The sequence below is a fragment of the Papio anubis genome, chromosome 9 (assembly GCF_008728515.1).
Source record: "Papio anubis isolate 15944 chromosome 9, Panubis1.0, whole genome shotgun sequence".
Classification (NCBI taxonomy): Eukaryota; Metazoa; Chordata; class Mammalia; order Primates; family Cercopithecidae; genus Papio; species Papio anubis.
This window is the reverse complement of record NC_044984.1, coordinates 10627095-10652694: the sequence shown is the minus strand read 5'-3', so window position 1 is coordinate 10652694 and position 25600 is coordinate 10627095. Positions and strand designations below refer to the sequence as shown.

General features: G+C 35.9%; 1 protein-coding gene across 1 annotated transcript; it reads left to right on the top strand.

Annotated features, from left to right (window-relative positions):
- The first annotated feature begins 14252 nt into the window (after positions 1-14252).
- Positions 14253-23276, top strand: LOC101004809 (taste receptor type 2 member 20). Its single transcript, XM_021933407.2, has one exon. The coding sequence runs from the start codon at positions 16867-16869 to the stop codon at positions 17794-17796; it is 930 nt and encodes a 309-aa protein (XP_021789099.2). The 5' UTR covers positions 14253-16866; the 3' UTR covers positions 17797-23276.
- The last annotated feature ends 2324 nt before the right edge of the window (positions 23277-25600 follow it).

Below are 25600 nucleotides of genomic sequence, written 5' to 3'. Positions count from 1 at the left end.
GGACTAGTTTTTCATTTTATCAAAAAAAAAAAAAAAAAAAAAAAAAAACTGCCTGCTGGAATTTGATAGGGATTGCACTGAACATATAAATCGACTCTTCATCTATGAAAGCTCTTGTGCTGGATTTCAGTTCAGCTGGTCTTGGTTGCTTGTACAACTCTCTGATGAATTTAAAAAATATTTTTGGCCTTTTCTTTCTCTTATCGTAGTTATTGCAGAAGGATATCTTCCCTTCTTGAACTTCCTATATTCTACTCAAAAATGGAAGTTCTTGACCAGCCACTGATGCTCATACCTGTAATCCCAGCACTTTGAGAGGACACTTGAGCCCAAGAGTTTGATACTAGACTAGGTAACATAGGGAAACCCCGTATTCACAAAAAATTTAAAAATTAGCAGGCTTGGTGGTGCATGCCTGTAGTTCCAGTTACTTGGAAAGCTGAGGCAGGAGAGCAAGAGTATCACTTGTGTCCAGGAGTTCAAGACTACAGTGAGGTATGATTGTGCCACTGCACTCCAGCTTGGGTGAGAGATCAAGAGCCTGTCTCAGAAAAAAAAAAAAAAGAAAGAAAAAGAAAAAAGAAAAGAAAAGAAGAAAAAAATAAATAGAAGTTTTCACTGCCATCTTCTAAATATCTAGTAATACAGGATCAAATCAGTAACTAGCCATCTTTGTTTCTTCCAGTCCCAAACAGGTAAAATGGAAAGCAGTTATACAAATGCTATACTAACTCCTCACAAAGAGAATGTTATTATCATCTGCGTTTTTTGGTGATCATACTGATGCAGAGAGTAGTTGTAAAATGGAATCTCAGAATCATCACTATATGAAGCAGAAAAACTGGTTTCCTCTCTTGGCAGTCTGACTCCGAGATCTCTTGGAAACAATTATACTATAAAACCTGAAAAAGAAATAAAATACAAGATTGGAGACCAATACTAACATCTATTCTTCTTAATAGAGTAATCAAAAGAAATTAAACAGAGAAAAATAAAAGTGAATATTCATACCGAGGGAAGTCTAGAGTCTTCAATGGAAAATACATGTTTTTTTTTTTTAAGTGCCCAAGGAATATTTTAAAAATTGCTGAATATTTTAATTAAACAATTCATATTTAAATATTACTAGACTCGAGAGAATAACTTATTCAAAAGCTTAAGCATTCAAAAGCTTAAGCATGAGAGAATAACTTACTCAAAAGTGTAAGCAATTGACTGAAAAGGGTGAATGGGAAAATAGGGCTATTTCAACCTGGATGACTTGCCTGAAATTGATTTTCCATTTTGGAAATTACAGGACAATAATTCCTCCCATCCATGAGGGGCATGTATGCATGTGTGTGTTTGTGTTAATGAGCTTGTTAACAATAAACTTATACAAACATATTAGCAGCAAGCAGATTTTAAAGGGTATTGGTCTTTTTGCACTTCCCAAGAAAACCTTGGATTCTTTTGACAAGAAAACTTTGGATTCTGTTTACATAAATCTGACATTTAAAAAATAAATCCACAGTGGTCATGATTCCAGTTACAACAAAACTCCTTTTAACAGTTTAGATATCCAATGTAGGGTCTATGTGTTGGTTTTCAAAATTTCCCTAACAACTGACATTGCCGAACACAAATTATGGAGAAGTTAAAAAAGGAAAAATACTGCAAAACTATGAAACAGAATATGTGTTTATTTGCATGCTAGTAAGTGATAACTCATTTTTCACTTCAACATCAGTATGAAAAATTTGATCTTATAGCCTGGACATAGTGTTTGAGTAGAAGTTAATTTGAGCTGTTTTAGAAATTATCAAGTTTTCCACAAAGATAGCATTGAATTCATTCATTAGCATGCCCTGGTGCTTTTCTGTTTGACATTGGTCAGAGAATTTAAAAAGAACAAGAGTGTTACTGCACATTCAGAAATCAGGTGCACATAGAGTTTAAGGTAAGAACCTTAAAGGGAATCTTGTCCAGTGAAATTAGGCCTACCTTAAAAAGAATTCAGACATGGTATGTTTACTACCAATCATGTTTTCCATACTGGTAGTGGAATTTGTGTTTTACCATGGACTGCTGTAATTAAACTTACAGACTGTTTTTGTATTTTAATATTTTTTCTTTGTTTCCTTTTAGGAGTTGTTAAACAATCCTGAAATTTCCACTACAATATGCCATTAACTAATCATATTTTCTCAAAGTCATTTGATATAATGATTGATTAAAGGAAATATCTCCAGTGTAATTACACTTGCTCAACAAAAAAGAATTTGAAACTTCAAGAAAAAAATTATAAAAGCTAATAATGGAATATGAACAAATAAATATATGAAATATATAATCAATCCCTAATAAATGTGCATGAAATTATAGTCATAGAATTAAAAGAGTTATATAATTTTTCAACTAAAGATACATTCTGAATTATAATAGAAAAAGGTTTATAAAATGTTAAGTTTAATAATATTTGATTTTATTTATTTTTGAGACAGAGTCTTGCTTTGTGGTCAAGGTTGGAGTGCAGTGGTGTCATCTCGGCTCACTGCAACCTCCGCCTCTGGGTTCACTTGATTCTCCTGCCTCAGCCTCCTGAATAGCTGGGATAACAGGTGTGCGTCACCACACCTCGCTAATTTTTGTATTTTTAGTAGAGATGGGGTTTCACCATGTTGGCCAGGCTGGCCTCGTACTCCTTACCTGAGGTTATCCACCCGCCTTGGCTTCCCAAAGTGCTGGGGCTACAGGTGTGAGCCACCATGCCCAGCCAAGTTTAATTATATTTTATATAAATATGAAAGTGCAAAAATTATTTGACTAATTTTAGAAAGCATATGAAGCAGTGGGAATTTTCATACACTGCTCTTAGGATTATAAATCAGTGCAATTGCTTTGAGTGTGGCATTACTTGACTAAGATGAAGGATCACATCCTCAGACCCAGGATTTGCACTCATATCAGAATACATATATGTTGTGGGAAGTCAGAGACCCTGAACAGAGGGACCGGCTGAAGCTGCAGCAGAAGAACATAAATTGTGAAGATTTCATGGACATTTATTAGTTCCCCAAATTAACACTTTTATAATTTCTTACACGTGTCTTTACTGCAATCTTTGAACATAAATTGTGACGATTTCATGGACACTTATCACTTCCCCAATCAATACCCTTGTGGTTTCCTATGCCTGTCTTTACTTTAATCTCTTAATCCTGTCATCATCGTAAGCTGAGGAGGATGAACCTCGCCTCAGGACCCTGTGATGATTGTGTTAACTGCACAAATTGTTTGTAGAGCATGTGTGTTTGAACAATATGAAATCTGGGCACCTTGAAAAAATAACAGGATAACAGCAATGTTCAGGGAACAAGGGAGTAACCTTAAACTGACTGCCAGTGAGCAGGATGGGACAGAGCCATATTTCTCTTCTTTCAAAAGCAAATAGGAGAAATATCACTGAATTCTTTTTCTCAGCAAGGAACATCCCTGAGAAAGAGAATGCGCCCTGAGGGTAGGTCTATAGACGGCCCCCTTAAGGCCATACTAGTTCAACCATTGTGGAAGACAGTGTGGCGATTCCTCAAGGATCTAGAACTAGAAATACCATTTGACCCAGTCATCCCATCACTGGGTATATACCCAAAGAATTATAAATCGTGCTGCTATAAAGACACATGTACACGTATGTTTATTGCAGCACTATTCACAATAGCAAAGACTTGGAATCAACCGAAATGTCCATCAGTGATAGACTGGATTAAGAAAATGTGGCACATATACACCATGGAATACTATACAGCCATAAAAAAAAGAAGATGAGTTCATGTCCTTTGTAGTGACATGGATGCAGCTGGAAACCATCATTCTCAGCAAGCTATCGCAAGAACAGAAAACCAAACACTGCATGTTCTCACTCTTAGGTGGGAATTAAACAATGAGATCACTTGGACACAGGAAGGGGAATATCACACACTGGGGCCTGTTGTGGGGTGGGGGGATGGGGGAGGGATAGCATTAGGAGATATACCTAATGTAAATGACGAGTTAATGGGTGCAGCACACCAACATGGCACATATATACATATGTAACAAACCTGCACATTGTGCACATGTACCCTAGAACATAAAGCATAATAAAAAAATAAATAAATAAAATGTGAAAAAAAAAACCTCATAGTTCATTGTAATTGTCATTCCAATTCTGCATTGTGCACCATTATAGTTACATGTTTACTACATACCCTGTTTTACTTATCATTGATTAAAATCCACATCCATGATGATGGACCCTGTTAATCCTGAACTTTGCATACTCCCTGACTACATGCTACAAACCACTGAAAGAAATCGTGTCGTTTTATTAAAATCAAAAATACAGATTAACTAGAAAAGAAAAGGAAAATGAATAAATTTGATTTACATGGAGAGCAATATATACAGCTATAGTAGTAATTATTAACACGAAAAACAATCAATATAATCACATTTATATGAAATTTGCAAGAATATTTTTATAGTTTTGCAAATAAATTCTGATAATTGCTTGTAAGAAATTATAAATTCTGATCATCGCTTATAAAAGAAATTATAAATTCTGATAATCGCTTACAAAAGAAATTATAAATTCTGATAATCGCTTATAAAAGAAATTATAAATTCTGATAATCGCTTACAAAAGAAATTATAAATTCTGATAACTGCTTACAAATTATAAATTCTGATAACTGCTTACAAAAGAAATTATAAATTCTGATAATTGCTTATAAAAGAAATTATAAATTCTGATAATTGGTTATACAAGAAATTATAATTTCTGATAATTGCTTATAAAACAAATTACAAATTCTTATAATTGCTTATAAAAAAATTATGAATTCTTACACCTCCTTATAAAAGAAATTTTAGATTCTTATAACTCTTTATAAAAGAAATTATAACTTTTTATAAAACAAATTATAAATTATTTTAAGTTCTTATAATTCTTATAATTTGAAATAAATTCTTATTATTTATTACATTGGTGGCAAAACTAAAGTGAAAGATATAAGTGATTATCGTAACTGGGATACTTGGGAGGGAGGAAACAACAAGGAAATTATATCAACAAGAAAGCATATATGGGGAATGTCAGATTGCTGACAAATTCTATTTTTTGATGAAGGTGTGGAATATGAGTGTTAATGTTACATTCTTTTTTCCTCTTACTGTACATTTAGATTTTATTGCTTTCCCTGTATATGTTAGGTTCCAGAATAATGAAAATATTTTAAAATCAGAAATATTAAATAAATTAATGAATGTAAAATTAGGCTGAAACTAATATATTCCTACATGTACCATTGTAATTAGAGTTTTGCTGAATAAAGAAGAATACAGCTTTATAGTAGTAAGAAATATGGCTAAAATTTTATACTTTTTACAAATTAATTTCAAAAAGAAAAATATAAGCAGTAAGTGTACATCCACATTCTTAATGCTAATCTTAATTTGAAACATCAGATTTTAAACAACTATATTGCAATAGACTTTTTTCTTGTTTCCAATTTAATTTTTCATGATACACATTTCAGATTGGCAACAATTAGGGAATTTTTCATAAAGTACAAATATTAAAGTATGTAACACTATAGATATTAAGTATATAGGACAATTTTTGCTACATTTATCCCTAAATGAAATAATTATACTCATATTGTTACCATTCAAAGATCACAATACTATGCATGTGCATGGCATATGTGTTGGGGAAAATATTTTGTTCCTATAAATTTTTTGACTCTGTATTAGAGAAGAAAACCTAGAAAGATAATTGTTAAGCTATAAAACATATCTAGTATAATCTTTGAGTGTGCTTGTGTATCTGTAGTGTTACTTCGACTGCTATAATCAAATAACCCAGATTTAGTGACAGTAGCTGAGAGTGTAAATAAGCAGTTGAGAGAATTTTGCCTACTAATGATACTATTAAAAGATAAAATACAGTTTATATGCTCTATAGTTGTATAGACGATTTGTGTAAGTTCATGTGAAAGTGCAGTGATAATTAAACAGCCCAAAGGAGAAGAATCTTTGTTGTAGGGCAGTTTTGTCATGATTTTCAGTATGTGGTAAATGAAAAGAAACAGCCAGTAAATCAGTGGAAATTCAGTTTTTTTAACTTATTCATAATGAAATACTGTCTGAGGATGTTTGTCTGTGCCTCTTGCTGAGAATAATGTAAGAAACAAGTTCATGAGTCCATCACCCTAAAATATAGCAGTTAGAAAACACGATTGAAGTCATATTTATAGAAGAGTATGGCCCCTTTTTGCTGACATTATCATCATCATCAATCATCATCTACATCTATCTCATTAAATGATTTATTTTTGAAATGTTTCCATACGTAATTTGGATAACGTCTAATAAATTTTAAAAATATTATCATTGTGGGAAAGTTACATTAGTAAACAGAAAATTTCAAGTTGAGCCAAATACATTTAGATTTAGAAATTAAGTATAGTTTAGTTTAAAATACATTGCTTAAGCAAATCATTATAGATAAACTAATCTTAGGAACACTATAAGAAAGATTTAGTTGTGGTGTTAATAAAATTCCTTAATTAGAAAGATAAATAAGCCATTTCATGATCAAGCTCTTATTTCTAAAGTGAAGATTTTATTTTATTTATTTTTTAACCTTTCCACATTTTATTGACAAAGGATTAATAGTATAAATTATGTTTATATTGCAAAGTTTATTTATGGAAATTTGATATGTGTACTTCTACTCCTTTTTACATCTTACATGAATATTTAAATAATTGATATATAACACTCCCTGATGCCAGGTAAATCAAATACTAATCTCAGTTCAGAAACTCACATGTACAACAAATTTAACTTCCTAGATATTTTAAAAACTCAGCTTAATTTCCCTAGGGGCTCCATAAACCTGATGGCAGAAATTAAATCTTAGGCAACTCTGGGTTCTCCCACAAGTACACTTTGCTTCAGAGTTGTGCTGAAGTTTTGAAGAGGTTGGGAGGAGGCAAGGAGGTGTCTAGTCCTTGGTGCATCTATCCCCTGGCATTCTCCCATCCTGCCCCCAGTTGTCAGCCCACATAGGTTGCTGGCACATCTAAAGTGAGAATTTTAGGACTAAAGAAATCAAATAGAAGTAAGCCCTCATATCTTCTATATCTCACCTGATAATGAAGAAGTTTGAAGGCACAGAGCTCTACTTCTGCTAATAAAAAAAAAGAGTAAAATTTAATTTGTAAAATAGAATGATGTATCTAGGGTTGAGGTGCTATAACTTATTTATTGGAATGGCATTTTGAAATCCAGCACAGCTAATTGAATTTCCCTGTGGGGAGAGTTTGTGGTGAAGACTCATCAACAGACAAGCTACTCACATCACATCAATTTCCAGGTTCTTCCAACTTGTGGGAGGATGTGTAGATCAAGTTTTTATTCTATTTTGTGACCAATGTCTTGGGAAAAGAAGAAAATTGTTACCATTTTCATATCAAGCACACAAAAAACAAACAAACAAAACCAACCAACCAAAGAACCCCATTTTTAAAAAAAACTTGGTTATAAGAGTTCTTTGTTCTGTTTCTCCATAGATAATGATTTATAGAAGGAGAACAAAAGATTATTTCTGCTACTAAAATGATAAGAGCAAAAAATAAATAGTCAGTATTGAGAATCCAATAAACAAAGAGTTAACAACCAGTTAGACATAAGAGAAGAGAGAATTAGTGAACTGGAAGACAACTACAAAGAATGAAGCCTAAAGAGACCACAAGACAGAGAATGCAAAACTAAGAGAATAAGAGGCATTGATGCTAGAATCAGAGGATCTAACATACTTCTGGATTTCTGGAAGATTAAAAGGGAGAAAATAGGGTAGAAGCAATGTTGTGGAGATTTTCTCAAAAGTGATAAAATGTATTAATCCATATATTTTTAGTAACTATCGAAGTTCAGACAAGATAACTAAAAACAAATTAACATAAAATGACACAGGACATCAAAGACCAATAGAAAATCTCAAAAGTGCCCAGAGAAAAAGATAGATTATTTTATTTATTTTTTTTATTTTTTATTTTTAATTTATTTATTATTATTATACTTTAAGTTGTAGGGTACATGAGCATAACATGCAGGTTTGTTACATATGTATACTTGTGCCATGTTGGTCTGCTGCACCCATCACATCATTTACATCAGGTATAACTCCCAATGCAATCCCTCCCCCCTCCCCCCTCCCCATGATAGGCCCCGGTGTGTGATGTTCCCCTTCCTGAGTCCAAGTGATCTCATTGTTCAGTTCCCACCTATGAGTGAGAACATGCGGTGTTTGGTTTTCTGTTCTTGTGATAGTTTGCTAAGAATGATGGTTTCCAGCTGCATCCATGTCCCTACAAAGGACGCAAACTCATCCTTTTTTATGGCTGCATAGTATTCCATGGTGTATATGTGCCACATTTTCTTAATCCAATCTGTCACTGATGGACATTTGGGTTGATTCCAAGTCTTTGCTATTGTGAATAGTGCTGCAATAAACATACGTGTGCATGTGTCTTTATAGCAGCATAATTTATAATCCTTTGGGTATATCCCCAGTAATGGGATGGCTGGGTCATATGGTACATCTAGTTCTAGATCCTTGAGGAATCGCCATACTGTTTTCCATAATGGTTGAACTAGTTTACAATCCCACCAACAGTGTAAAAGTGTTCCTATTTCTCCACATCCTCTCCAGCACCTGTTGTTTCCTGACTTTTTAATGATCGCCATTCTAACTGGTGTGAGATGGTATCTCATTGTGGTTTTGATTTGCATTTCTCTGATGGCCAGTGATGATGAGCATTTTTTCATATGTCTGTTGGCTGTATGAATGTCCTCTTTTGAGAAATGTCTGTTCATATCCTTTGCCCACTTTTTGATGGGGTTGTTTGTTTTTTTCTTGTAAATTTGTTGGAGTTCTTTGTAGGTTCTGGATATTAGCCCTTTGTCAGATGAGTAGATTGCAAAAATTTTCTCCCATTCTGTAGGTTGCCTGTTCACTCTGATGGTAGTTTCTTTTGCTGTGCAGAAGCTCTTTAGTTTAATTAGATCCCATTTGTCAATTTTAGCTTTTGCTGCCGTTGCTTTTGGTGTTTTAGACATGAAGTCTTTGCCCATGCCTATGTCCTGAATGGTACTACCTAGGTTTTCCTCTAGGATTTTTATGGTATTAGGTCTAACATTTAAGTCTCTAATCCATCTTGAATTAATTTTCGTATAAGGAGTAAGGAAAGGATCCAGTTTCAGCTTTCTACTTATGGCTAGCCAATTTTCCCAGCACCATTTATTAAATAGGGAATCCTTTCCCCATTTCTTGTTTTTCTCAGGTTTGTCAAAGATCAGATGGCTGTAGATGTGTGGTATTATTTCTGAGGACTCTGTTCTGTTCCATTGGTCTATATATCTGTTTTGGTACCAGTACCATGCTGTTTTGGTTACTGTAGCCTTGTAGTATAGTTTGAAGTCAGGTAGCGTGATGCCTCCAGCTTTGTTCTTTTGACTTAGGATTGTCTTGGAGATGCGGGCTCTTTTTTGGTTCCATATGAACTTTAAAGCAGTTTTTTCCAATTCTGTGAAGAAACTCATTGGTAGCTTGATGGGGATGGCATTGAATCTATAAATTACCTTGGGCAGTATGGCCATTTTCACGATATTGATTCTTCCTATCCATGAGCATGGTATGTTCTTCCATTTGTTTGTGTCCTCTTTTATTTCACCGAGCAGTGGTTTGTAGTTCTCCTTGAAGAGGTCCTTTACATCCCTTGTAAGTTGGATTCCTAGGTATTTGATTCTCTTTGAAGCAATTGTGAATGGAAGTTCATTCCTGATTTGGCTCTCTGTTTGTCTGTTATTGGTGTATAAGAATGCTTGTGATTTCTGCACATTAATTTTGTATCCTGAGACTTTGCTGAAGTTGCTTATCAGCTTAAGGAGATTTTGGGCTGAGACAATGGGGTTTTCTAAATATACAATCATGTCATCTGCAAACAGGGACAATTTGACTTCTTCTTTTCCTAACTGAATACCCCTGATTTCTTTCTCTTGCCTAATTGCCCTAGCCAGAACTTCCAACACTATGTTGAATAGGAGTGGTGAGAGAGGGCATCCCTGTCTTGTGCCAGTTTTCAAAGGGAATTTTTTCAGTTTTTGCCCATTCAGTATGATATTGGCTGTGGGTTTGTCATAAATAGCTCTTATTATTTTGAGGTACGTTCCATCAATACCGAATTTATTGAGCGTTTTTAGCATGAAGGGCTGTTGAATTTTGTCAAAAGCCTTTTCTGCATCTATTGAGATAATCATGTAGTTCTTGTCTTTGGTTCTGTTTATATGCTGGATTATGTTTATTGATTTGCGAATGTTGAACCAGCCTTCCATCCCAGGGATGAAGCCCACTTGATCATGGTGGATAAGCTTTTTGATGTGTTGTTGAATCCGGTTTGCCAGTATTTTATTGAGGATTTTTGCATCGATGTTCATCAGGGATATTGGTCTAAAATTCTCTTTTTTTGTTGTGTCTCTGCCAGGCTTTGGTATCAGGATGATGTTGGCCTCATAAAATGAGTTAGGGAGGATTCCCTCTTTTTCTATTGATTGGAATAGTTTCAGAAGGAATGGTACCAACTCCTCCTTATACCTCTGGTAGAATTCAGCTGTGAATCCATCTGGTCCTGGACTTTTTTTGGTTGGTAGGCTATTAATTATTGCCTCAATTTCAGAGCCTACTATTGGTCTATTCAGGGATTCAACTTCTTCCTGGTTTAGTCTTGGAAGAGTGTAAGTGTCCAGGAAATTATCCATTTCTTCTAGGTTTTCCAGTTTATTTGCGTAGAGGTGTTTATAGTATTCTCTGATGGTAGTTTGTATTTCTGTGGGGTCGGTGGTGATATCCCCTTTATCATTTTTAATTGCGTCGATTTGATTCTTCTCTCTTTTCTTCTTTATTAGTCTTGCTAGTGGTCTGTCAATTTTGTTGATCTTTTCAAAAAACCAACTCCTGGATTCATTGATTTTTTGGAGGGTTTTTTGTGTCTCTATCTCCTTCAGTTCTGCTCTGATCTTAGTTATTTCTTGCCTTCTGCTAGCTTTGGAATGTGTTTGCTCTTGCTTCTCTAGTTCTTTTAATTGTGATGTTAGAGTGTCAATTTTTGATCTTTCCTGCTTTCTCTTGTGGGCATTTAGTGCTATAAATTTCCCTCTACACACTGCTTTAAATGTGTCCCAGAGATTCTGGTATGTTGTATCTTTGTTCTCATTGGTTTCAAAGAACATCTTTATTTCTGCCTTCATTTCGTTATGTACCCAGTAGTCATTCAGGAGCAGGTTGTTCAGTTTCCATGTAGTTGAGCGGTTTTGATTGAGTTTCTTAGTCCTGAGTTCCAGTTTGATTGCACTGTGGTCTGAGACACAGTTTGTTATAATTTCTGTTCTTGTACATTTGCTGAGGAGTGCTTTACTTCCAATTATATGGTCAATTTTGGAGTAAGTACGATGTGGTGCTGAGAAGAATGTATATTCTGTTGATTTGGGGTGGAGAGTTCTATAGATGTCTATTAGGTCTGCTTGCTGCAGAGATGAGTTCAATTCCTGGATATCCTTGTTAACTTTCTGTCTTGTTGATCTGTCTAATGTTGACAGTGGAGTGTTGAAGTCTCCCATTATTATTGTATGGGAGTCTAAGTCTCTTTGTAAGTCTCTAAGGACTTGCTTTATGAATCTGGGTGCTCCTGTATTGGGTGCATATATATTTAGGATAGTTAGCTCTTCCTGTTGAATTGATCCCTTGACCATTATGTAATGGCCTTCTTTGTCTCTTTTGATCTTTGATGGTTTAAAGTCTGTTTTATCAGAGACTAGGATTGCATCCCCTGCTTTTTTTTGTTCTCCATTTGCTTGGTAAATCTTCCTCCATCCCTTTATTTTGAGCCTATGTATGTCTCTGCGTGTGAGATGGGTCTCCTGAATACAGCAGACTGATGGGTCTTGACTCTTTATCCAGTTTGCCAGTCTGTGTCTTTTCATTGGAGCATTTAGTCCATTTACATTTAAGGTTAAGATTGTTATGTGTGAACTTGATCCTGCCATTATGATATTAACTGGTTATTTTGCTCGTTAGTTGATGCAGTTTCTTCCTAGCCTCGATGGTCTTTACATTTTGGCATGTTTTTGCAATGGCTGGTACTGGTTGTTCCTTTCCATGTTGAGTGCTTCCTTCAGGGTCTCTTGTAAGGCAGGCCTAGTGGTGACAAAATCTCTAAGCATTTGCTTATCTGTAAAGGATTTTATTTCTCCTTCACTTATGAAACTTAGTTTGGCTGGATATGAAATTCTGGGTTGAAAATTCTTTTCTTTAAGAATGTTGAATATTGGCCCCCACTCTCTTCTGGCTTGGAGAGTTTCTGCCGAGAGATCTGCTGTGAGTCTGATGGGCTTCCCTTTGTGGGTAACCCGACCTTTCTCTCTGGCTGCCCTTAAGATTTTTTCCTTCATTTCAACTTTGGTGAATCTGGCAATTATGTGTCTTGGAGTTGCTCTTCTCGAGGAGTATCTTTGTGGCGTTCTCTGTATTTCCTGGATTTGAATGTTGGCCTGCCCTACTAGGTTGGGGAAGTTCTCCTGGATGATATCCTGAAGAGTGTTTTCCAACTTGGTTCCATTTTCCCCCTCACTTTCAGGCACCCCAATCAGACGTAGATTTGGTCTTTTTACATAATCCCATACTTCTTGCAGGCTTTGTTCATTTCTTTTTCTTCTTTTTTCTTTTGGTTTCTTTTCTCGCTTCATTTCATTCATTTGATCCTCAATCGCTGATACTCTTTCTTCCAGTTGATCGAGTCGGTTACTGAAGCTTGTGCATTTGTCACGTATTTCTCGTGTCATGGTTTTCATCTCTTTCATTTCGTTTATGACCTTCTCTGCATTAATTACTCTAGCCGTCAATTCTTCCACTTTTTTTTCAAGATTTTTAGTTTCTTTGCGCTGGGTACGTAATTCCTCCTTTAGCTCTGAGAAATTTGATGGACTGAAGCCTTCTTCTCTCATCTCGTCAAAGTCATTCTCCATCCAGCTTTGATCCGTTGCTGGCGATGAGCTGCGCTCCTTTGCCGGGGGAGATGCACTCTTATTTTTTGAATTTCCAGCTTTTCTGCCCTGCTTTTTCCCCATCTTTGTGGTTTTATCTGCCTCTGGTCTTTGATGATGGTGATGTACTGATGGGGTTTTGGTGTAGGTGTCCTTCCTGTTTGATAGTTTTCCTTCTAACAGTCAGGACCCTCAGCTGTGGGTCTGTTGGAGATTGCTTGAGGTCCACTCCAGACCCTGTTTGCCTGGGTATCAGCAGCAGAGGCTGCAGAAGATAGAATATTTCTGAACAGCGAGTGTACCTGTCTGATTCTTGCTTTGGAAGCTTCCTCTCAGGGGTGTATTCCACCCTGTGAGGTGTGGGGTGTCAGACTGCCCCTAGTGGGGGATGTCTCCCAGTTAGGCTACTCAGGGGTCAGGGACCCACTTGAGCAGGCAGTCTGTCCATTCTCAGATCTCAGCCTCCGTGTTGGGAGATCCACTGCTCTCTTCAAAGCTGTCAGACAGAGTCGTTTGCGTCTGCAGAGGTTTCTGCTGCTTTGTTGTTGTTGTTGTTGTTGTTGTGTAGCTGTGCCCTGTCCCCAGAGGTGGAGTCTACAGAGACAGGCAGGTTTCCTTGAGCTGCTGTGAGCTCCACCCAGTTGGAGCTTCCCAGCAGCTTTGTTTACCTACTTAAGCCTCAGCAATGGCGGGCGCCCCTCCCCCAGCCTCGCTGCTGCCTTGCCGGTAGATCACAGACTGCTGTGCTAGCAATGAGGGAGGCTCCGTGGGCGTGGGACCCTCCCGGCCAGGTGTGGGATATGATCTCCTGGTGTGCCTGTTTGCTTAAAGCGCAATATTGGGGTGGGAGTTACCCGATTTTCCAGGTGTTGTGTGTCTCAGTTCCCCTGGCTAGGAAAAGGGATTCCCTTCCCCCTTGCGCTTCCCAGGTGAGGCGATGCCTCGCCCTGCTTCAGCTCTCGCTGGTCGGGCTGCAGCAGCTGACCAGCACCGATCGTCCGGCACTCCCCAGTGAGATGAACCCAGTACCTCAGTTGAAAATGCAGAAATCACCGGTCTTCTGTGTCGCTGGCGCTGGGAGTTGGAGACTGGAGCTGTTCCTATTCGGCCATCTTGCTCCGCCCCCAAGATAGATTATTTTAAAAGGAACAACTTTCTAAATGAAAACTGATTTTCAACAGAAAAATGGAAGGTCGAATTCAATGGAATCATGTCTTCAGTGTGTTTCAAAAGAATAGAGGACCTGCATAAACAGAAATCCAAATGATATTTTTCAGCTAAAATAAAAAACATTGAAAATACAAGGTTGAACTTGCAAGAAGGAATATAAATTAACAGATATGATAAATATGTGCATAATTCTTAATGAATGTTGACTGAATAAAATAACGTCTTGTTGAGTTAAATATGTAATTGATAAGATATATGCAAATAGCAACAAAGAGACTGGAGGTAAAGGTGACAGGAACAAATTTAGTTAAATTATTGTTTGCACTTTTCTATGTCTATGAGGAGAATTTGAACACCACATTTAATGACCCTGTAATAGGAATTGCTTCAAATGATATGTGAAATAATACTCATAGTAGAGTTACTCATAATAGCTCAAAAATACACTGCCCAAAATATATATTAACTAAGGATGATTGAATGATATAAATGATTACAGTAAATCCATACAGTGGAACAATATAGAGAGGTGAAAAGAAATGAATCACAGGTACATGCAACTATGTAACTATATTTCAGAAACATGATGTCCAGTGCAAGAAGCCATGAACAAGAAGAACACACAGGACTGCACCTATACACAGTTCAAAGCAGGACAGACCAAGCTGTGGAGTTTAGGGTTGCAAACCTAGTTGGTAAAGCATAAAGAAATTCAAGGAAATGATCAGCATAGATTACGAATATTGCTTGTCTCAAGAGATGTGAATAAAGGTTTAGGCGCTTGGAAAGTGGCCTGGAAGTGGACCTAGTCTGTTTGCAGTGTTCCATGTCTTACCCTGCGTAATGGTTACATGACTGTTTATGAAACATTGCTGTTTCCTATTTTTGTTTTGGCCCATTTCAAAGTGTGTATTATAATTTTATTTTAAAAATTACAAATTAGGATAAATGTCACATAAAAATTATTAATTGCTCTGCTCATTTTATACTTAGGGGAAAAATCCACCATTTACGTACATTCTTATACAAATCAAGAGAGCTAAAGTGAATTCTTATTTTAGTTGCGAAATGGAGAAATTTGAGATGCTATTACCTACAGCCCCCAGATCTTTCCCAACATTTCCTTCTAGTTTTGGATATTCACCTCATATTACAAAAACTTTGACATTTCCAACCTATTTTTCCTTTGGCTCCTGAATTTCTGACACAACAAGGGTGCACATATTTCTCACACTCTTGTTTTATTAGAGTGTCTATATCACTTAGCTTTTTCTGCAAAAGAAACTTCTCCAAAATCACGTTAGATATTTATATCTCACATGCTTTTGGATTCTGTTTTCTCAAGCTGGGGTTTTGTGGATGGCGCTGGTGATTTGAGAGGTTTCAAGCTTTGCCTCTTGGATCTAGTTAAAGTTTGGCTGATTTAAGACTGGGTCAGGCAGGGGCAATGTGACTCCATGAGTTACTCATTTTCATTCTGGAAACAGTATGTTAGTGTGGACATGTTCTCATGATAAATGAAAAGAGCAAGAAAGCCTAATATGGAACCATTTCAAATTTCGATGTAAAGCGTAGTAATTTTCTGTTCATCAAAGCAAATTACATGATCAAACTCAGAGTCCTAGTGCAAGGTTTTCACTATACCTGTGGTGGGAGGATACTGCAAAATTATGTGACAAAGGTCTGGTACTCAGGAATATTTACAAGCTTTCAAGTAGCGTTACCAAAAGCCTAAGGATGAGAGACATGTTTCGTGAGTATTATTCATTGGCTGAAAATCCGGCATGGGAAAAATAGGACTAATTCCACCAGGATGAGCTCCTGGAAACTCATTTTCCATTTCATAAGTTATTAGAAAACAATTCCTTTCATCCTTGAAGGGTGAAAGTGTGTGTGTGTCTATGGGTGTGTGTTTATGAGTTTGTTAATACTGATGCCATACAAAAGTATTGGTTTACAGCAACCAAAGTATAAGGAGTATTGGCTTTCCTGTGGTTCCCAATAAAATATTGGGTGATTTTGATAAAAAGTTTAGATTCTGTGTATTTAAATCTGGCATTAAAAAATAAATCCATAGTGATTATGATCCTACATGTGATCAGGCTCTTTTAACAATCTAAATACTTGCTGTGTCATCTATGTACTGGGTATTAAAATTTCCCTAACAACTGAAGGGCTGAACACAAATTATGGAAATGTGAAACAAGGAAAAAATTGCAAAGCAATGAAAGAAGATATGTCTTTATTTGAATGCTAGCAAATGAGAATCCAGCTTTCCCTTCAACATCAGTCAGAAAAATTTCAGCCTATAGCAAGAACAGAGACTGTATGAATAATAATTAATTTGAGCTGTTTTGGGACTGACAATATTTTCCATAAAGGCAGCATTGAACTCATTCATTAGTTTAAGCTGGTGCTTTCCTGTTGACATTGTTCACAGAATTTAAAAGCATAAAGGATGTCATTGAACATTCAGGAATCAAGTGCATATTTAATCTAAAGTCTGAATATTAGAGGAGTCACAACCAGTGGCATTAGGCCTGAACTTTTTACTTGCTTTTTTGTTTAGACATGATGAGTTTTCTACCCATTGTTTTTTCCATTCTAGTAGTGGTTGCATTTGTTCTTGGAAATTTTGCCAATGGCTTTATAGCACTGATAAATTTCATTGCCTGGGTCAAGAGACAAGAGATCTCCTCAGCTGATCAAATTATTGCTGCTCTGGCAGTCTCCAGAGTCGGTTTGCTCTGGGTAATAGTCTTACACTGGTATGCAACTGTGTTGAATCCAAATTCATCTAGTTTAAAAGTAAGAATTTTTCTTTCTAATGCCTGGGCAGTAACCAACCATTTCAGCATCTGGCTTGCTACTAGCCTCAGCATATTTTATTTGCTCAAGATCGTCAATTTCTCCAGACTTATTTTTCATCACTTAAAAAGGAAGGTTAAGAGTGTAGTTCTGGTGATAGTGTCGGGGGCTTCGTTATTTTTGGTTTGTGATCTTGTGGTGGAAAACGTGTATATAAATGTGTGGACAAAAGAATATGAAAGAAACATAACGTGGAAGATCAAATTGAGGAATGCAACGTACCTTTCTAACTTGATTGTAGTCACGCTAGCAAACTTGATACCATTCACTCTGACCCTGATATCTTTTCTGCTGTTAATCTGCTCTCTGTGTAAACATCTGAAGAAGATGAAGCTCTATGGCAAAGGATCGCAAGATCCTAGCACCAAGATCCACATAAAAGCTCTGCAAACTGTGACCTCTTTCCTCATACTATTTGCCGTTTACTTTCTATGTCTAATCGTATCATTTTGGAATTATAAGAAGCAACAGAAAGAAGTTGTCTTAATCCTTTGCCAAGCTGTTGGAATCATATATCCATCGTTCCACTCATTCATTCTGATTTGGGGGAACAAGAAGCTAAAGCAGAACTTTCTTTCAATTTTGTGGCAGGTGACTTGCTGGGCCAAAGGACAGAACCTGTCAACTCCATAGATTCACCAGAGGTTTATTGTGTGTTTTCTAGCAGAAAACAAATTGATGGTGTCCGGAACATTTTATATTTCCTACAAGTTTTTGCATAGTCTATGTATTTGAGTGATTTACAAAAGTAGAATTAGAAAATTCTTTTACTTAAGTTTACTATATAAAAGTATATATATATATGTGTGTGTATGTCTGAATGTATATGAAAACTTAACATTTACCATAACATACCTTTAAACAATTTTTCACATAAACTTTTATACAAAAGTAGGATAAGAAATTTGTCAGAATTATGAACCCATGTGTGTTTCACACGTATATTTTATTGTATGATATTTCATTTGAGGAATTTATGATCTCTATTTATAATTAAGAACCGACACCTTATATCAGAAAATTATTGCTGTTGTTCATTGTAATTTGTATTATGTATATGTACCGTAGTGTATGTAATGGTTTAACTATCATTGTTTGAGCCTGTGATTTTTTTGGATGGTAAGGAAATTTAATTCTAAATCAATGATGAGAATGTGTCTTTGGGGTAGGTTTTTTTTTTTTTTTTTTTTTTTAATCATGAATTCTTTTTTTTTTTTTTCTTTTTTTTTTTTTTTTTTTTTTTTTGAGATGGAGTCTTGCTCTGTTGTCCAGGCTGGAATGCAGTGGCGCAATCTTGGCTCACTGCAACGTTCACCTCCTGGGTTCAAGTGATTCTCATGCCTCAACCTCCTGAGTGACTGGGACTCCAGGCATGTGCCACCATGCATGGCTAATTTTTTTTTTTTTAAATAGTAGAGATGGGGTTTCATCATGTTGGCCAGGCTGGTCTTGAACTCTTGACCTCAAGTGATCCACTGCCTCAGCCTCCCAAAGTGCTAGGATCATAGGCGTTCATGATGAATTCTTATTTTATGTTTAGTATAAAGCAAATACAATTATTGTTAGATAACAACGCACAAAATAAAATTCAAGGGTGAAATATATATCTAGTGTACATTTTTTTATGTATATCAAAAGCAATACTGAGGAATATTAGATTTAATATAGTATGTTAATAGCTTACAAAAAATCATTTCTATAAAAAAGATGAAGAAACATGATCATGAGCTCTTTTCAGTGCTGTTATAAGTTTCCATAAGCAATTAGAAAAGTCATCTCTTCCAGTTTTTGAATTAAACAAAAACATTTTTGAAGTTGAGATCTGATGTTATATATTTTAGGTTTTTGTCTAAGCCACCTCTGAGCTCCTGAATTGCCAATTCCCTCCTTTATCTTCCATCCTTAAAATCCCTCAAAAAGCTCAAATTTTCCTTACTTTAAAAAGAAGCTCAATCTAAAGAGGGTATAGAAACTACGGCATCTATGAAATCTATATATCAATGATAGGAAATGCCTTAAAGATATGTCTTATTATAATCTTGGTGTAAATGATGAAATGAGAGAAAGTGTATTGACATATTCACTAATAGCAAGTTCTGTTATAAGAAGAAAATGTATAGCCTAGTTCAACAGCTAAATTCTTTGTAACTGTATTAATTTCTGGTGTTATGTAATTTTAACAATATTATCTAAATCTTAAGATAAATCATCTCCACATCCAATTTGTTTGTTTATCATATATCTTCCCTGTTACAATGTAAATACCATAAAAGTGGAGATCATATAGAACTTGCTTACTGTAGACTTCCAGAACATAAAGACAGCACATAGAATAGTTATTCCAAAACGATACTTCGATGAACAAATTAATTGGTGAATGAATGAATGTATACATGAACTATATTGGGGTGATGAACCAATGAAAATGTAACGTATCACAAAATCTACAGTTGCATGAATATTTCTGTTCTGGTTTCAGATTGAAGTTACAGGATTATCCAAGAGGAAGAATTTCTCAGAGCAAAAGTTTGGCTATTCCCCAATTCTAGGGAAAATATCACTATAATATAGCATTGATGCAGCCATATTGGATGTGTGACACAAAGACAAAATGGAAAATAAAATCAGATGGAATTTATTACAATACTTTTTACTTAGCATATAAAAGAATTTTGTATATGTGCAGGTATCTTTTCTATTGCAAACTATATATTTGTATTGTGGTATTTCTAGCTGGTTATTACATAAACGAAAATGACATTTCATTTAAAAAATTCAGTTATCAACTATCTTACTAAAATATATTTTTAGATAGTATTTTTAATATCCTTTCTAAATGATCACTTTAATCACCATATTATAAACTCATAGAAAAATGAATGAATAATAATTATAACACTGAATGAATATCTTAGTCTCAGGGGTCTAGAACTAGAGCAAATGTCTGATATTAAAGTGATGACATTTATTTGGAAGGAGGTCCATGGCAGCAAAAGCCGGGTCATATGGAAATTGAGGCAAGAGAAGATGTGAAACTATGTGTTGTGATGTGTGATATGACTCTGCTGACGACCACTCCACAGTGAGGTGAGAGAGAGAGCATGGCGGTTATCAGATGCGTGCACTTGGCTCCCAGGACATTTTCAGAAGGGCTGCGAGAGGAAAACACAGCCAGCATTAGTCCATGGAAGCAACAGAAGAGGGAGAACATATCTGCTCAGCTGTCTTCTGTCTTCTATTTCCCACTGGCCAGGGTTTCCCTGAGGCAGAATTACCATCTCTGTTGTTCTGCTTTCCATCATCCAGTCCCTTGGTGGAGGTAATGAAAGTCAGACCTCATGCCCACAATGTGGTGATCCATTCAAGTCTCAAATGGAAGGGTGGCGTGGGTCAGGCAAGCTGCTGATCAGGGGAATGGGAGACAGTCAAGTGAATCTGAGAAAGCACATGTTTGTGCCCGATGCAGTCCACTCCTTGTGCCACTCAGATGTGCTCATGCTCTCCAATCATGGCTGACTTTATGAGCATATAATTTCCACTGTTGCACAGGGTCTTGTGCTTAGAGATGCGCATGCTTAGAAGCGCTTTATACTTGGGTTAATTTTCTGCACCTGCTGTTTTGTTTTTGAGACAGAGGGCAGTCCTCTGTTGAAGAGGGAATGGTTTTGCACTAATTTCCTAGGGGTTTGCTCTCCCCTCTCCTGTGAGCTTGTGAGAAGCATGCACAAAGTCCTATAATGCCCACTATGCATGCATGCCTCTAGCAGGTCTGAATTCTGCTGGATTGTCTGTCACAATGAGCACAGCAGCTTGGACTAAAGCCTACGTTTGCTAGAGTCATTTTTTGTTCTAGTTCTACTTAAGACCAGTAGCCTTTGGAAACTTCATTAGTGAATCAGAGCAATATCCTCAAATGTGGAATATGTTGGCTCCCAAATCCCAGGAGGCCCAACAAATATTGTGTCTCATTTGTAATGACAGGAAATAGATGCATACAGAGCAACATGCTGTTTACTTTAAAAAGGGTATTTCAGCACGTGGACTAGGAGCACTGGACCCCTAAAATCATCATCTATGTTATAGGTCACTGAATCTTCTTGTTCATCTTTCTTCTTCTGGTATTTTACTTCTGTTCAATGTTATGGTATTTTACTATATTTGAGAAACTCACCATCTCCTGCTTTTGGGTTACAATTAATGCAATATTATTAATATATTGAGTTAGCATGATGTTTTGCAAAATGCCAATTAAACTGAAAACAGAAGTGACATAGCCCTGACATAAAATGGTGAAGCAGTGCTTTCGTTCTTACCACACTAAAGCAAATCATTTTGATTTTCTCTCCCAATGGATGTAGATTAAAAAGCATTCACCAAATCAAAAGCCTCATACAAAGAGCCAGAAACCATGTTTTCTCAGTGAAGGTACCACATCCTAGAGAGTATCTTCAAGTGCGATTTATGTTTATGCTGATGTGCATTCATCCTATAATCCATCTGGTTTTGGCAGAGGCCAGATAGGTTAACTGAATAGGGATCAAAAATGGACAACCACCTCCTGGAATTTAGAGTTTTTTGTCATGTCGGTGACCAATTCTATTCCTTAGACTATGCGGTTATTATGTTTTACTCATTTTCTTGACAGAAGAGGAGAATTTCAGAGAACTCTTTTTGGTTCTACTTACAATAATGTCCCCTTAATATACAGGTCTGGAAGCAATGTGAGAGTTCTGCTAGCTGTTGAAACTGTTAATTTCAATTTAACATTCTGGAAGAGATAATAAATATAAACCCATTAGATCCACCTTAGGTGGAACATGAGCCAAAGCTTTATGCAGCATCTGACTTTCAAAAACTCCTACTCCAGGACTGGTGAGGTGGCTCACACCTGTAATCCAAACAATCTGGGAGGCTGAGGTGGGAGGAGCACTTGAGACCAGGACTTCCAGATCAGCCTGGGCAAGATAGCAAGTCCCTGTTTGTTAAAGAAAATAAACTGATTGTGATACTGTGTGCCTGTAGTTCCAACTACCTAGGAAGTTCTGGCAGGGGGATCAGTTTAGCCCAGGAATTTGAGTCTGCAGTAAGCTATGATTGTGCCATTACACTCCAGCCTGGGCTGCACTCTAGCCTGGGCAAACAAACAAGACTTTGTCTCTAAAAACAAACAAACAAACAAATGACCAAAAACAAAGCCTCCCATTCCATTCTGTGAAACACGGTGTCTTTTTTAGTACTCAAATATTATTAATGTTATTTCAGACCCCATGTTTAAAATTCTGAGAGTATGAATATATGTCCTTTCCTCTGGGTACTGTTATGGCTACAGGTGAGATGACTACAGGAGCTTGAGAAAGGGTCAAGTGAATATTTCCTGAATATTTTTGTGGTGAATCTTCAGTGTCATTTACTGAGGGCATGTAAGTTTTCCTTCAATCATTGAACTCTGCTTCTCTGCATTGGCTCAGTCCTGAGAACTGGCTGAGGGTTTTTGATTTTCAACGTCAAAGGCTGACCCCAAGAGTCAACTTTTTCAACTTTGTCCCCTCTTGGTTTAAAATTATTTAGCAAACTATGAAGCCTTTTCAACTATTGGCCTGTCAACTAATTTAAATGAGGCTGTTACTGTCGCCACTCCATTAAATCTGACATTTGCAAGATCACCAGTAAGTCTGTGTTGCCAGTGGTTAGTTCTCATGTTACATGCTCTATGAGCAGCACTGAATATAGTTTATTTGCATTTCAGGATACTGCCCTCTCCTGATTTTATCCTTGTTCACTGACACAACTTCTCAGTCTCTTTTGCTAGTTCTTCGTCTTGTCTGTAAACTGAAAATATCAGATTGTCCAAGGTCTCAATTCTTCAATCTCTAATAAACTATGTCTGCTTTTTTTGTGTGTGTGATCTCATGCAGTTTCCTTATAGATAATTAAGCCAAAAGGTTTAATAGAGAGGAATAAGGCTGTTTATTCATATGTATTATTTACTTATATACATATAGTTACATATATCAAATTATATAACCCTTTTTTTCGAACATTAAAGTCACATTTAAAAGTAACAATACTAAAAATCTATGGAGAAGGTGGGAGCATCAATAATGTTTTTACTTGAATTTCTACTAAATCAGAGTGATAGTGAGCAGATAGCTAATTAAGTTTTATTTAAAATAGCAATGGAGATATTGATAGATTGATAAGTAGGGGATTATCATTATAGAAAAAAATGATCTAAGTAAAGAAATATGAGAAATATGATGATTGATTAACCCATTTTGACTTCTTGCATTTGGTACAGTTAATGTCTCAGTAGCTCAGTATTCTGTTTTTATATTTTTCTCTATGATCAATTAATTATGAGTTAATTTTTGTGTATGGTTTGAAATAATGGTCTACACTCATGTTTTATTGTTCTGTTTTTATTCCCACTTTTTAGGTAAGTTCATCTAGTCATAACCTTAGTTACTTTCTGTGTGCTATTGATGCCAATATTTAATCCTTCAGCTCAGACATCAACCTTGGTCTCTAGAATCTGATCTCTAAGAGGTCATTTGACATCTTCATTTGGATGTCTAACAAGAACTTGAACTAACATGTCCAAATCAAAATAGTGATCTTCCTCTAGTCTCCAAAGTCGTTTCTTCTATAGCCTTTCCCTCTTCTGTTAACGACCACTTCAGTCTTTCAGATGCTTAGACCCAAAACACGGAGTTAACATTTTCTTTCTTTCAGAACTCATCTCTAAGGCATCAGCAAATTTTGTCATCACTTTTGCCATACTCGTCTAAACTGCTGCCATACGTAGCCAAGATAATTGCCATCAACTCCTAATTATTCTTTCTAGTACTGCACATCCTTTTCTCTTGATGTATTTTCAAGGTAGCAGCCAAAGAGAGCCTGTGAAGATGCAAATTTGATCATGCCATTCTTCAGCTCTAGATTTTTCAGTGGCTTCTCATCTCATTAGAGTAAGGTCAAAATCCTTACAAAGTCCTGTAATCATTAGAGTGATTCAATTTTGTCTGCCTGTCTGTCCTAAAATGCCTGGCTCATCCCATGCTAGCAACACTGGACTCTGTGTAATTTCTTGAATATACCAAGAATTGCCTCAGGGACTTCATATTTGTGTACCTTCTTCTTGGAATGCTCTTTCTCAGAAATCAACACTAAACACTACCACTCATCAAACATCACTGAATCATTGAGGCCTCCTTGATTTGATTTTTGTATATGGTGATAAATAAGCATCTAGTTTCATTTTTCTGCATATGGATATCCAATTTTCCCAGCACCGTTTAGTGAAGAGACTGTCCTTTCCCCAGTGTATGCTCTTGGCACCTTTGTCAAAAATGAGTTCTCTATAGGTGTGGATTTGTTTCCACATTCTCTATTCTGTTTCACTGCTCTATGTGTCTGTTTTTATGCCAGTACCATGCTGTTTTAGTTACTATTGCTCTGTAGTATACTTTGAAGTCAGGTAATGTGATTCCTTCAGTTTTGTTCTTTTTGCTCAGGATAACTTTGGCTATTCTGAGACATTCATATATTTTTAGAAGTCATTAAACTTCAGATGAGATAACTAAAACCAATTAAGATACAAATGCCACAAGATATCAAAGACCAATCGAAAATCTGAAAACTAGGTAGAAGAAAAAGATTATGTAAAAAGAAACAATTGTCTAAATGACAATCTTATTTTCAACAGACAAAATGGAAGCTAGAATTCAATGTAATCATGTCTTCAGTGTGTTTCAAAACCATAGCAGACTTTAATAAATAGAAATTCAAGAGAATATTTTATAGATAAAAGGAAAATTATTAAAAATATAAAGCTGAACATGCATGAAAGAATAATAAATAATGCAAGTGGTAAATATGTGCCTAAGTCTAAATAAATTTTGAGTTTATAAAATAAGGGCTTCTCTTTGGGTTCAGTTTTAGATTAATAGGATATATAGAAATAGCTATATATAGTCTGTAAGTAAAGGTATAAAAAAGAAAATTTAGTTAATTTAAATTTGGAATTTTCTATGTCTGTGAAGAGAATTTGAAAGCCATATTTGATGACCTGTAATTCTCTTTCTATGTGTATATCCAAAGGAAATGAATCAAATGATATATTAAAGAATGGTCATACTAGAATTATTCATAACTGTTCAAAAAAGAAACCCCTAAATATGTATCAACTAAAGATGAATGAATCATTACGACACATTCGTACAATGGAATAATATAGAGAAGTGTAAAGAAATGAATCACATAAAGATGCAACTATGTGACTAAATTTCAGAAACATAAAGATGAGTCCAAGAAGCCATGAGTAGGAACATACAGGACTACACCTATATATGGTTTAAAGCAGGCAAAACCCTGTCACAGAGTTTAGGATTACTTACCTAGTTGTTAATGTGTAAAGAAAATCAAGGCTGGGCGTGGT

What these genes read in the sequence shown, in the direction of transcription:
- LOC101004809 (XM_021933407.2), top strand. Translation starts at nt 16,867, where the DNA reads ATGATGAGTTTTCTACCCATTGTTTTTTCCATTCTAGTAGTGGTTGCA.